Source organism: Daphnia carinata, chromosome 8 (genome assembly GCF_022539665.2).
Source record: "Daphnia carinata strain CSIRO-1 chromosome 8, CSIRO_AGI_Dcar_HiC_V3, whole genome shotgun sequence".
NCBI classification, from domain to species: Eukaryota; Metazoa; Arthropoda; class Branchiopoda; order Diplostraca; family Daphniidae; genus Daphnia; species Daphnia carinata.
The window spans coordinates 1831157-1842728 of record NC_081338.1 but is presented as its reverse complement, the minus strand read 5'-3'; the positions used below and the strand labels follow the sequence as shown (position 1 = coordinate 1842728).

Below are 11572 nucleotides of genomic sequence, written 5' to 3'. Positions count from 1 at the left end.
TACATTTTCTTTCGCTTCCTTCATCCGGCTCTCTCGTTCTGATTCTTGTTTCGTAGAAATTCTTCCTTACAATCCTTTTACTCCTTATAGCAAATTATTGTTTTACCCCGTTTAAATCGTCTTTCGTTGAGCCCCGTTCGTATTTTCTACTCAACGCATATTCCGTTCGACCCCGTTTAAATCATCTTTGGTTGAGCTCCGTTCGTATTTTTTTTAATTTATTTTTTTTTACTCAACTCGTATTCCCGTTCATCCCATTTAATTCACCTTTCGCTGAGTTCTGTTCGTATTCCCTATTCAACCCGTGTTTCATTTCCTTTCGCTTCCTTCATCCGGCCCTCTCGTTTTGATTCTTGTTTCGTAGAAATTCTTCCTTATAGTCCGTTTACTCCTTATAGCAAATTATTGTTTTACCACGTTTAAATCGTCTTTCGTTGAGCCCCGTTCGTATTTTGTACTCAACGCGTATTACGTTCGACCCCGTTTAAATCGTCTTTGGTTGAGCCCCGTTTGTATTTTGTACTCAACGCGTATTACGTTCGACCCCGTTTAAATCGTCTTTCGTTGAGCCCCGTTTGTATTTTGTACTCAACGCGTATTCCGTTCGACCCCGTTTAAATCGTCTTCGGTTGAGCCCCGTTCGTATTTTTTTTTTAATTTATTCTTTTTTTATTATTAATCAACTCGTATGCTCGTTCACCCCATTTAATTCACCTTTCGCTGAGTTCTGTTCGTATTCCCTATTCAACCCGTGTTTCATTTCACCTCGCTAAAATCGTCTCTCGTTTCATGTACTTTGCTCCTTTATCTCGCCGATCAATTTTTGAAAACTACGTAGTTTCCGTGTGTTTTTCTCGGATCTACGTTTCGTGAACTTGCTAAAGTGGTATCCCCAACGGGTATGTTCTTGTGAGGTGTTATACATGAGTGAAATAAAAAGACGATCTTCACGATATCCAACGTGTGGACGGCCCCCCAGCCGGCGACTACACCCTGAACTTTTTCTTTCATCCCGACTTCCACAACTGGGAGACGCATACACGAATACGGAGCAAACAGTTGCACGGGTGACACATCAGACGCCGTCTTCCTCGAGTTCGGTTTTCTCAGAAGAAGCTTCACTGGCACAGCACGGCACTGACGAGGATTCTTCAGAAAGTTCATCAGCGGATTCCGACAACGATTCCTCGTCTAGTAGAGCTTCCCTACTGCCTCCTTTACGTATATTCCCTTTGGCAAACATGGCGGCAAGCGTTCAAAAGTTCATCGCACTCCCCATCTTTTCAGCTTCGCTGGAAGAAGACGCAGTGGATTGGCTAGAACGGTTTGAATTAGCTGCGGCATATAATCGGTGGTCAGATGCTGATCAAGCGAGAAATTTCGTGATGTATCTAGAGGGGCCAGCTCGTAAATGGTTCCTCGTGCATACTCATCCGAATCATTGGGACGATCTACCGGCACGTCCAGACCCAACTGATCCCACATTACCCAACCTACCGGCGGCTACCGGTCTCAAATCGCAATTTTCGGCGGCTTTCCGACAAGCAAATTTTTCACTAGTACAGGAGTGCAAACTCAGACAGAGGGAACAAGGAAATGAGGAAGACGTAGTGGCATATTTTTACGACATAATAAACATGTGTCGCATAGTCAATCCGACTATGTCGCAGGAGCAGCAGCTCCAACACTTGTATCGTGGATTGAAACGTCAACAGCGGCGTCGACGAAACTGGTCAAGGAATTAGCGGGATTGTTAACCGGTCTTCAACAAACGATTGAACATCTCAGTAATCCTCAGACAGCCGTCTCACCGCGAACGCTCTACGCTTCGGGAGCACCTAATTGGAATCAGTCGGGTCGCAATAGAAGGACGACGGAAGGACGTTTTATTTGCGGTTTTTGTTCAAAGGCGGGACATACGGATTCACGTTGCTTCCAAAACCCATCTTCCTCATATTATCGAGGACAGAATTTCCGATTTCAACAAAACAACAGACAAGAACAACCAGTTAACAATAATCAGCAGGGACTTTCAGGCCCACGAAACAATGTACAACACCGGCCAGTTAATAATATCCAAACGATGCCATCTGGGGACACGCAAAATTGTTCAACTTTTCCAGTTCATCACATCGATTTTCCTTTTCCGGATCACTATCTTCAACAAGAGACCGATGGTGATCTTGTTCCACCAACGGTTTCGATAACAACTTCACCAGAACAACGATGTTTTGAAATTGATGAACTACGGGAACACTGGTTCATGTCTTGTTGTGAATGGCACGGTATCGTCCTAGAAATGGAACTCGTGCTGTGCCATTTTTCCATCACATATCGCAATAAAACGGTTTCAGGAACAGCAGTAGTGAAGGGAAATAATCAGCCCGTGTCTGATTTTTACCCACGGGAACACTGGTTCTTGTGCACGGTAGCGAGATTTTCGGCCAATCTTCCGAGACGGCCAATAGGGCGGGGCTTACATACAAGGAATGTACAATGGTGGCCCTCTATCGAGGACCACCCAATTCAAAAGCGCTAAAACGGCTGGGCAGCCTCGTGCGGCGTCCAGACCGCGTCGTCTGCTGTTGGGAATCTAATATATTCCCAACACACTCCCCACCAGAGCCCGTGCTCCACGGCTCGCTCTCTTCGACCGGGCTGGCGGCTGACACGGATGGAGTTGTGTCTTCTTCCGGCTCCATTTCCGGCGCGGGTAGTACTTCAACGTCGTCGGGCTGGTCCTCGCGTAATTCCAGGGGGTGTAGGGACTGAATCGCTCGGTTGATCAAGTTCCCGTTAGGGGTCTTGACCGTTACAGATCGAATCAGCCCGTCTCGGCTGGAAATCAGCTCTTTCACCACACCGACGGTCCACATAAGTCGTTTCGTGTTGTCATCGTGGATGGTGACAACTTCGCCTACTCGGATCTTGCGTCCAGGTCCTCCCTTGCAGTGAAAATTGTCTACTTGGAGCAAGTAGTCATTGACGAATCGCTCGCAAGTGTCCTTGACATAGTCTCTGCGTAGGTGGTCCATTTCGATGAGTCGTGCGTTGGTTGGGTCGGGAGTCAGTAGGTTAATTGCTGGCTCCGGCGGAGTGCAATTAGATCGTCTGTTGTTCAGAAATTGGTTCGGAGTGATGGGAAGTGGATCATCACTCCCCTCTGCCACGTAGGTGAGTGGCCTTGCGTTCACTACGCTTTCTGTCTCGATCAAACTGACTTCCAACTCGTCGTATTCTAGACACGCACGGCCATTGGAACGCCGTAGTAGGTCTTTCATTGTCCTAACCATGCGTTCCCAGAAGCCTCCCCACCATGGGGCTAGGCTGGCGGAGAAGATCCACTCGGTTTTTCGCATGGCTAAAGGTCATGGATCGCTGGATCGGATCTCAAGACCTTTAAGTGTTTGGAAACGCACCTAAATGTTTGTGCGTTATCCGAATACATGACAGACACGTTACCTCTCCTAGCTGAAAATCTTCTGAAGGCTAGGAGAAAGTCACGTGCTGACATGGTTTTAGTCAACTCCAGGTGGACGGCCCTAGTCACCGCACAGGTGAATAAGCAGGCATAACTTTTGGGTTGCTTGATTGTACCCTTTTTCTTCTTGCCTGAGTCGTCCGGTTGGAGGTTTTCTTTTTCCTCCGTTTGTTCCATGGCTGGAGGCTCGGCTGGAGTCTCCACACTTGGATCATCCGTTTGTGGGGGATCCACGGAGGTCGTAAGTTCCGCTTGCTTGCGTTTCTTACGTGATATTGGGTGTTTGTAATACAATGGCCCTGCGAAATCCACACCCGTGATTTCGAAGGCTTTCGCTTGTTTCAAGCGATTCAGTGGTAGAGGTGCAGCTACTTCAGTAAATGGTGGTGAAGTTAGCCGTTGGCACTTGACGCAGGCATGCCAAACAGATTTGGTCTGCTGACGCCCTTTGATAATCCAAAAACGTTCCCGTAAATCGGAGAGGGTAGTTTTCACTCCGGCGTGTTTAAGTGAGACGTGCCTATCTGCGATGAGCAATTTGACGACTGGGTGGTGAGTGGGCAGCAGTATGGCAGGTTCAATGTCCCTGTCTCTTAGTGCCAATTCGACCCTTCCGGTCACTCTGATCAGCTTGTCTCTTTCATCCCACACGGGTCGGAGTTTGGCAATTTTCTCCTTGTGGTGTGGTTGCCTTCCCTCTTGTAGGTCTTGGAACGTCTTTGGAAATGCTTCTTTTTGGAGCTGCCTGTAGATCAGTAGCTCCGCCTTCGTCAGTTCCTCTACTGTCAGATGGTCTACCAGTATTTCCTTTTCGTCTCCTATCTTGATTGGAGTTCTGATTTGCGTTCTGTTGATGGGGCGATTCTTGTGGAGGAACCTAAGCATCCAGGCGGTTCGTCGAAGTAGTCGATTCCATGATGGAATTCGTTCCAGCTGCCATTCCATTGGGGTAGCTGGTTCCACGGTAGCCACCGACATGATGACGGTTTTTCCTTTGGCTTCCGCTTCGATCTTTTCGTGGATGCTTGTTTCTCCTGCATCGGGTGTTGAATCCGGCCATTCTGTTTCTTCTTTAAGCCATGGTGGACCATTCCACCATAGCTCGGAGTGTACCAGCGCTGACGCTGGCGCTCCCCGCGAGGCAAGATCCGCAGGATTGTGTATGCCCGGGCAGTGCCGCCACCAACTCACTCCAGACAGCTTTCTGATAGCTTCCACTTGGTTCCTAACAAATGGTTTCCATCTGTTAGGATCTCCTCTGATCCACCCAAGTGCTACCAAAGAGTCTGTCCAAAATATGGTTCGCCATGACTCTGTGTGAAGAAAATTTTTCAGTTTTTCTCCTAGCCTTGCGGCTAGAAGCGAGCCTAATAACTCCAGTCGAGGTAGGGTAACTTTTTTCTTTGGGAGAGGTGCCACTTTCGTTTTACTGGCTAGAAAGTGAATGCTGGTTTCGTTGTTTTTTGTTTGGAGCCTTGCGTAAGCAACGGCTCCATACGCCGCCTCAGAAGCATCCCCGAAGACGTGAATTTCTGCTGATTGTATGACCCTTTTCGAGTGGCCTATCCAGCGGGGGATTTTCAATTTGGCGAACTCGTTCAACCCAGTCATAGCAGTTATCCATGTTTGTGCAATTTCCGGCGGCGCTTCGACGTCCCAGTCAATTTCTGCTTCCCAAAGCTTCTGGTAGATGATTTTTAGCAGGAGTGTAGTGGGTGCTAAGAACCCAATGGGATCAAACACTCTTGCCGATATCCGTAGGATATTTCTTTTGGTGACAAGGTCCCCCAATTCTGTTGCGGCTTCAATGATGGGCGCGGGGTCGAATTGGAATGTGTCGGATTCGGTGTCCCACCGAATGCCTAGGACCTTTGGTTGGCCCTCTTCCAGTTTCTGAGTGAAGATTTTGACAATGGGGTTGATAAGCCCCTTCTCACTGAGAAATTTGCGAAGTGTTTTGTCGTTTGTCACCCAGCTTCGCATGTTGAGTTTAGCCTCCTGGAAGATGGCCTTTGTTTCCTGAATCCTGTTTTTGGCTGTGGGAATGCTGTCGGCGCCACCTAGGTAGTCGTCGACGTAAATTTGTTCTTTTAGCTGTTTTACTGTAGTGGAGTACAGTGGCTCCATTCCATCCAAATGCTTGTTGAGGGTAACTCTAAGCAAGAATGGGCTGGAACTGAGTCCAAATGGAACTCGCTTCCATTTGTAAGCAACTAAAGGGGAGCCAGATGTTTCTGGTTCCGTTACCCACAGGAATCGTACTGCTTCTGAGTCTTCAGGATGCAGGGCGATGTTTAAAAAAGCTTTTTCAATATCTGCTATCCATGCGATCCGATTTAATCGGAATCGCATTAGAACGGCTAGCAGGTCAGGATTCAGGTTTGGACCGGTTTCTAGGACGTCGTTGAGGCTTGGTCCAAATTTGGACTTAGCCGCTCCATCAAAGACCGGTCGGATTTTTGTTGTAGTTTTATCCTGTCGGATGACAGGATGATGTGGCAGATAAGTGTGGAGTCCATCGTAGTTTAGGTCTGCCTTTTCTACGAAGTTTTGGACTCTGAGTTGCTCGATCTCCTGGTGGTAAGCCGATAGAAGCGCTGGCGTTTTCTTGAGTCTGTTTAAAAGACTCTCCAGTCTTCCTTTAGCCATCAGGAAATTTTTCTCCAACCTCCACTTATCCGTTTTCCATGGGATTGGGGTGCAGTATCGCCCATCTTCTTGACGGGTGATTTTGTCTCCAAAGGAGCCTAGAGGATCGTCTGGCTCCACTGCATCACAATCGTCTAAAATGGCAAAGTGTTCTAGCTTCCAAAACAAGGATAGGTCAAAGTCCGTCTGCCGCTTTAATTCTTCTTTTACAATCTTCTTTTTTTCTTTTTTAATAATGGAGTTCTCTATGGAAATTTCTTCTATAGAGGTCGGGTGGGGAGATGAAGATTCCTTTTTCTCCTTTACATCCGGCGTTTTCTCCTTTTCTTCTGGAAGAGTTGTAAAAGTGTAGTTTGAATTAAGGCAGCCGGCTGCATATGAAGCTACTGATTGGGCTGAGAAACTACTGCATTGCAGCATTTGCTGGATCAATGCTTTGCCTTTTTTCGAATTTTTTTCTTTAGAAGGTCCAACTATCATCCGCCCAAGCTTTGTGTTGTAGGCCCTTAGGCCACACGGGCTTTGGATAGCTGCTTCGTTAGGGATGATTTCAAACATCTGGTCGACTCCTATTAAAATCCCGACATCTTTTTCCTGGCTGTTTGTCTCGAACCTGTCGTCAGCCATTCTTTCGTTGTCCAGCCACAATTTTTGTGCGAATGTTGTGTGGGCATATGGACCAGTGTCTCCAATGTAGTCCGTTTCTAGTGCTGTAATTTTGACGAGTGGGGCACCATGCCAAGTGCCCCTAAATGTCAGCTCGACTGAATTGGTCTTCTCCACTGGATTTGGTTTTCGTTGCTTGAAAACTCTGGTACCGATGTTTTCCACTGCTACCACTTTAAGATCCAACAATTTTGATATAGATCTTGTGACCCAAGATCTATGGCTGCCGTCGTCTATAAATAAAATGGCTCTTGTTTGTTTGCCATTTGGGCCTACTACATTTACTGTAGCTGTCTTCACCACGAGATTGCCTGGGGTGTTTGCGCTTGCAGCAGACGCCGTAACATTTGTGATGGCGCTGTTGCCATTAACAGTTTGGTGCGCAAAACGTGTCTGCTTTTTGTCGCAGAGAGCCGTGTGATGAATGGCTTGGCAATGTTTGCAAGTGTAGTTTGTGGTGCAGTTCAGAGTTTCGTGGTTTGCACTGAAGCATCTGACGCACCTTTTCAGCTTAGCGATGATGGCCTTTTTTTCTTTTAGGTTCACTGGACAAACCGTGGGGTAGTGAACTTCCCCGCAGAAAATGCATGGTCTTGTGCATTCTCGCATGATAAAATTGTCCTGTCTCCTAAAAGGTGTGTTTGACGGTGGCACAAATTGTCTGGAGTTTTTGCTGGTGTGTGGAGCTGGTTGTGATCTGGCTCCAATCGCCAGCTGTGATGCTGTGGCAGCGTGTATTGGTTTCGCTGGACTTGGCGATGTTGACTGTTGTGGCGTTTTTGTGGTTTCCGATTTCCATCGGCTGTACCTCTCCGCTGCGTCAACTTCATCCCTGATGAAATTCAGTAGGGATGCGATGTCTGTGATGTCGTTTTCTTCAGAGCTCGACCACTCTTTCTGCAATTCTGCAGGAAGCAATTTCATTAGTTTTGTGCCAAGGAGTCCTCCAAATGATTCTTTTCGAACCCCGAGGGTTTCCAAGGCATTAATATGAGACTGGACTGTGAGCTGCAATTTTCTCAGCGCCGATACGTCTGCCATTGTCTTGACAGGAGCTAGGTTGTCAAACTTGCATAAATGAGTTTGAATAAGAGCCTTTGGTTTAGCGTAGACTCTTTTTAGCTCTGCTATGGCAATGTTGTAGTTTGCTGCGGTGAGTTCCAGATTTTCAACGCACAAGTACGCTTCCCCTTTTAGATATTCTTTTAAGTAGTCGAATTTTTGGACATCCGACATTGTAGACGAGTGAATGGAGGCATTAAAGCTCTCCCAGAATGATGTCCACTCAAGAATATCTCCTTTAAAATGCTTGATTTGTCTTTGGGGAAGACGTGTTGCTTGTTGAATTGGAGCTGCTGCTGCTGCTACTTGAACTGGTGCCTGGTTTTGCGCCATGAGTTGTTGAATTTGTAAGGCGTGGGCTTGCTGTTGTTGGAGGATTTGGGTTGCGAAGAGCTGCTGCTGTTGAGTAAGCAGGTCTTGAAGCAATCGGTTTCTGTCCTCCTCGATTTGGCGCTGTTCTTTTCTCTGCAGCTCTTGAAATTCCAGGTCTTGTTGTCTTTTGTACTCGTCTCGTTTGTTTTTAACGAAGGCGAGTATGCTGCTCATTTCTTCTTCTACTTCAGCTACTGTGGAGTAATCTTGCTCGATTTGCTCCTCGGTAGCGTTCGTATTCTGCAAGGCCCAGCGTACTTGGTCACTTGCTTTAATAAATTTCTGGTAACGTTGCTTCAGGAGTTCTGTATCCGTGGCAATATCGTTATCCAGTTCCGCCGTCATCGTGAGATCCTTGTATCCCTTGATCTTCTCCATTGTCCTCGTAAGGTGGCCTTTCAGGCCCGCTCGTGTTGCTGCAACTGATCGTGACATTTTTTGTTTTGCTGGAATTGGAAAGTTGATTCTTTGCAATACTCAGCGGGGTTCACTCCTGGATTTCCCTTGAAGGCGTGAGAAAAAAAGAAAAAAGGAAAACTTGGAAAAAAAGTTTTACTTTTAGTGCTCCCACTAAATTGTGCGTGAAATGGAAAGGGAGCAGCGCTGACGCAGTGCTCCAATCAGTGGGCGTATTTTTTGAACTCCACTGGTTGAGGTTTCTCCTCCTTGCTATGTAACACAATCTTTTGAAAAGTGGAAGCTTAAATTTGTTGCCCTTAGTTAGCTTTCGGTAACTTCGAGCGAAAAAACCGACTTTGTTGTCAGTAAAAAAAATAAAAATGTCAAGATTTGATAAGTTGCTAGCACGATGCTCAATGGGTAGGAGTGGGAAAGGACTATTTTCCGATGAGTTGGAAAATAAGGTTGCTTATTTGGCCGTTAGGCTGCATAAGCTTTCAGTTTAGAAGAAATGAGAAAAAATAGAAAAAGTTTTACCATCCTTTGGTTTTTGACCGCCAGATGGTGTTTGTGTTCAGTTTCTGAACAAAAATCGAAAAAAATGAAAATAATAGAGAAGTCTGTTTTTCTGACCGCTAGACGGAGCGGGCCTCCAGTTTTTGAACGAAAATCAAGAAAATTGAAAGCAACAGAAAAGTCTCTTAATTTGACCGCTAGATGGAGCAGGCCTTCAGTTTTTGAGAAAAAAGGAAAAAGAATTTTGAATTTTTGAATTTCTGGGGAGAAATTTCTTAATTTGACCGCTAGATGGCTCGAGCGTTCAGTTTTTAAGAAAAAGGAAAAGAACTTTGAAATTTTTTGAATTTTTTGGATTTTTACTTTGCTTACGACCGCCAGATGGCGTAAGCTTGCAGTTCTGTAAAGAAATAAGTTTTTTTTTTTGAAAAATTAGAGAGTTAAGGTTTGTAATTTTGAGCGCTAGATGGCGCTAGTTTTCTAAAGGAAGAAAGAAAAAAAAAAAAAGGGAATAATTAGTGGGAGTTTAGGTTTTTAGCCCAACTCCAAAAAAAAATGTAAGAAAGTTTTTTTTTTTTTTTGTGGAGTACGGTTGAACCGTTTTCTCCTAGCTAAAGTAAGTGAAAAGGGAAGGTTAGTGATCAATTATTTTATTGCAACATGGGGAATTACAATTTGGTGTAGAGATCAATTAGGTCCGTTGGATCGGCTTCAATCTGCAGGATGTCTTCTTCTGTTTCAGCTGTGCGCTCCACTAATCTTATTGGTTCCAACACTGGGGTTGGATCTTGAATTGGAGTTTCCAATGGATTCTCCTTTTGGGGTTCGATTGGTCGATCACCTCCGCTGGCTCCTGCTCCGACTTGGGGCTCCTCACTCTGGTTAATAAGAGTGGGGAGTCGCCACCCACGTAAGCGAAAAAGAATTGCTCTTGCTGCAATTGTTTGGGAACTGGTCAACCCACTTGGAGTTGGTTCAGCTGCGGCTCCCTCTCTCTCTTCTCCTCCCCCTGGTTTATTGGGCGGTACCTGATGTCCCCGCAAAATTTCGGCTCGAGAGCTTCCTTGATGGTTGCCAAGGGCATGTGACGAATGGCAATTGGAAGTATGGAGGCAGCTCCTCTGATTTCGGGTTCGGCTGCTGCAAGGCGGTTGAAGATGCTAATTTGCCGCCGTCCTTCCGGGGTGTTTCTAAATCGCCTCGGCTGTTGTGGACCTGTCCACGGCCTCTCCAGACCCTCGGCCCTCCTCTTCGCCCTCTTGATTTTCTCGGCGTCGCGAATTTTTGAGGTGGTGTTGGAGACCTTACAGGTGCTCCGCTAAAGCGGAGAAGAAAAGAGTAGTAGTGGAGGATATAAATATCCTCCAAAGGGAGGGTATTCCAAAAAAGGTAAAAAAGGAAAAATTTGGACCCCTAAATGTGAAGCAACAAGGATGGCCGCTACACGCAGCAAGGCGAAATAGTGTATTTGAAAATTGAAAAAAAAAAATTTTGGAGGTGGAGTCCCCAATGGCCGCCGACCACGCGACCGAAATTGCAAAAAGCAAAAAAAAAAATTTTTTTTTTTTTCCACCCTACTTAGCCCTAACTTTACTTGAAGTAAATGGGAAGGGAGATGAAAAGGAAGGCAAAGCAAAACGTTTCTCAAAGGGAGAACGAGAAGAGAGAAAAAAAAAATTTTACCAAAAAATTCAAAATCTGAAAAAAAAGGACGACCAAATTAATGGCCGCCAACCACGTGTTTACACTAACAATTTAAAGGCAAAAGGAAAAAAAAAGATTCTTAGGTGCCTACACACTCCACACGTGGTGAAAGAAAAAAAAGTTTCACACGGTGGCTCAACGAGTGGTAAAAGGCAAAAAAAAGGAAAAAAATTTCACGAGTCTTAACTAATCGCGTGGTGAAACAGCAAAAAAGGGTTTCACACGCTTAGGGTAACACGTGTTCAAAAAAAGGGAAAATTCCCACGCGGTGTCTAGGTACTAAAAGGGGTGAGCCCAGAAAAACTCCCCCACAGAACACAACAAGTAAATACTTAAAGTAAGAAATTTTAACTTAAATTAAGAATACTTAAACGGTTACGAAGGACCATGAAGGGAAATAATCAGCCCGTGTCTGATTTTTACCTTTGATAAATTGAAGATGTTTTGAAGATGAACACGGGAACACTGGTTCAGCTTGTTGTGCACGGTAGCGAGTGTATTTTCTGACTGACTGCCCCTTGCCCTCTCTTCCGAGACGGCCAATAGGCCTAGGGCGGGGCTTACATACAAGGAATGTACAATGGTGGCCCTCTATCGAGGACCACCCAATTCAAAAGCGCTAAAACGGCTGGGCAGCCTCGTGCGGCGTCCAGACCGCGTCGTCTGCTGTTGGGAATCTAATAATTCGGGCATTTTCGGTCGTACCGGTTCTTACGACTTTGG

The 11572-nt window shown here is 45.8% G+C and overlaps 1 protein-coding gene across 1 annotated transcript; it reads right to left on the bottom strand.

Moving 5' to 3' along the window:
* Positions 1-3368: 3368 nt before the first annotated feature.
* Positions 3369-8608, bottom strand: LOC130704107 (uncharacterized). The gene is made up of 3 exons (XM_057525589.1): positions 8384-8608; positions 3463-8323; positions 3369-3397 (listed from the first exon to the last, which is right to left on the bottom strand). Exons 1-3 carry the CDS (start codon positions 8606-8608, stop codon positions 3369-3371), a joined length of 5115 nt encoding a protein of 1704 aa, XP_057381572.1.
* Positions 8609-11572: the final 2964 nt, after the last annotated feature.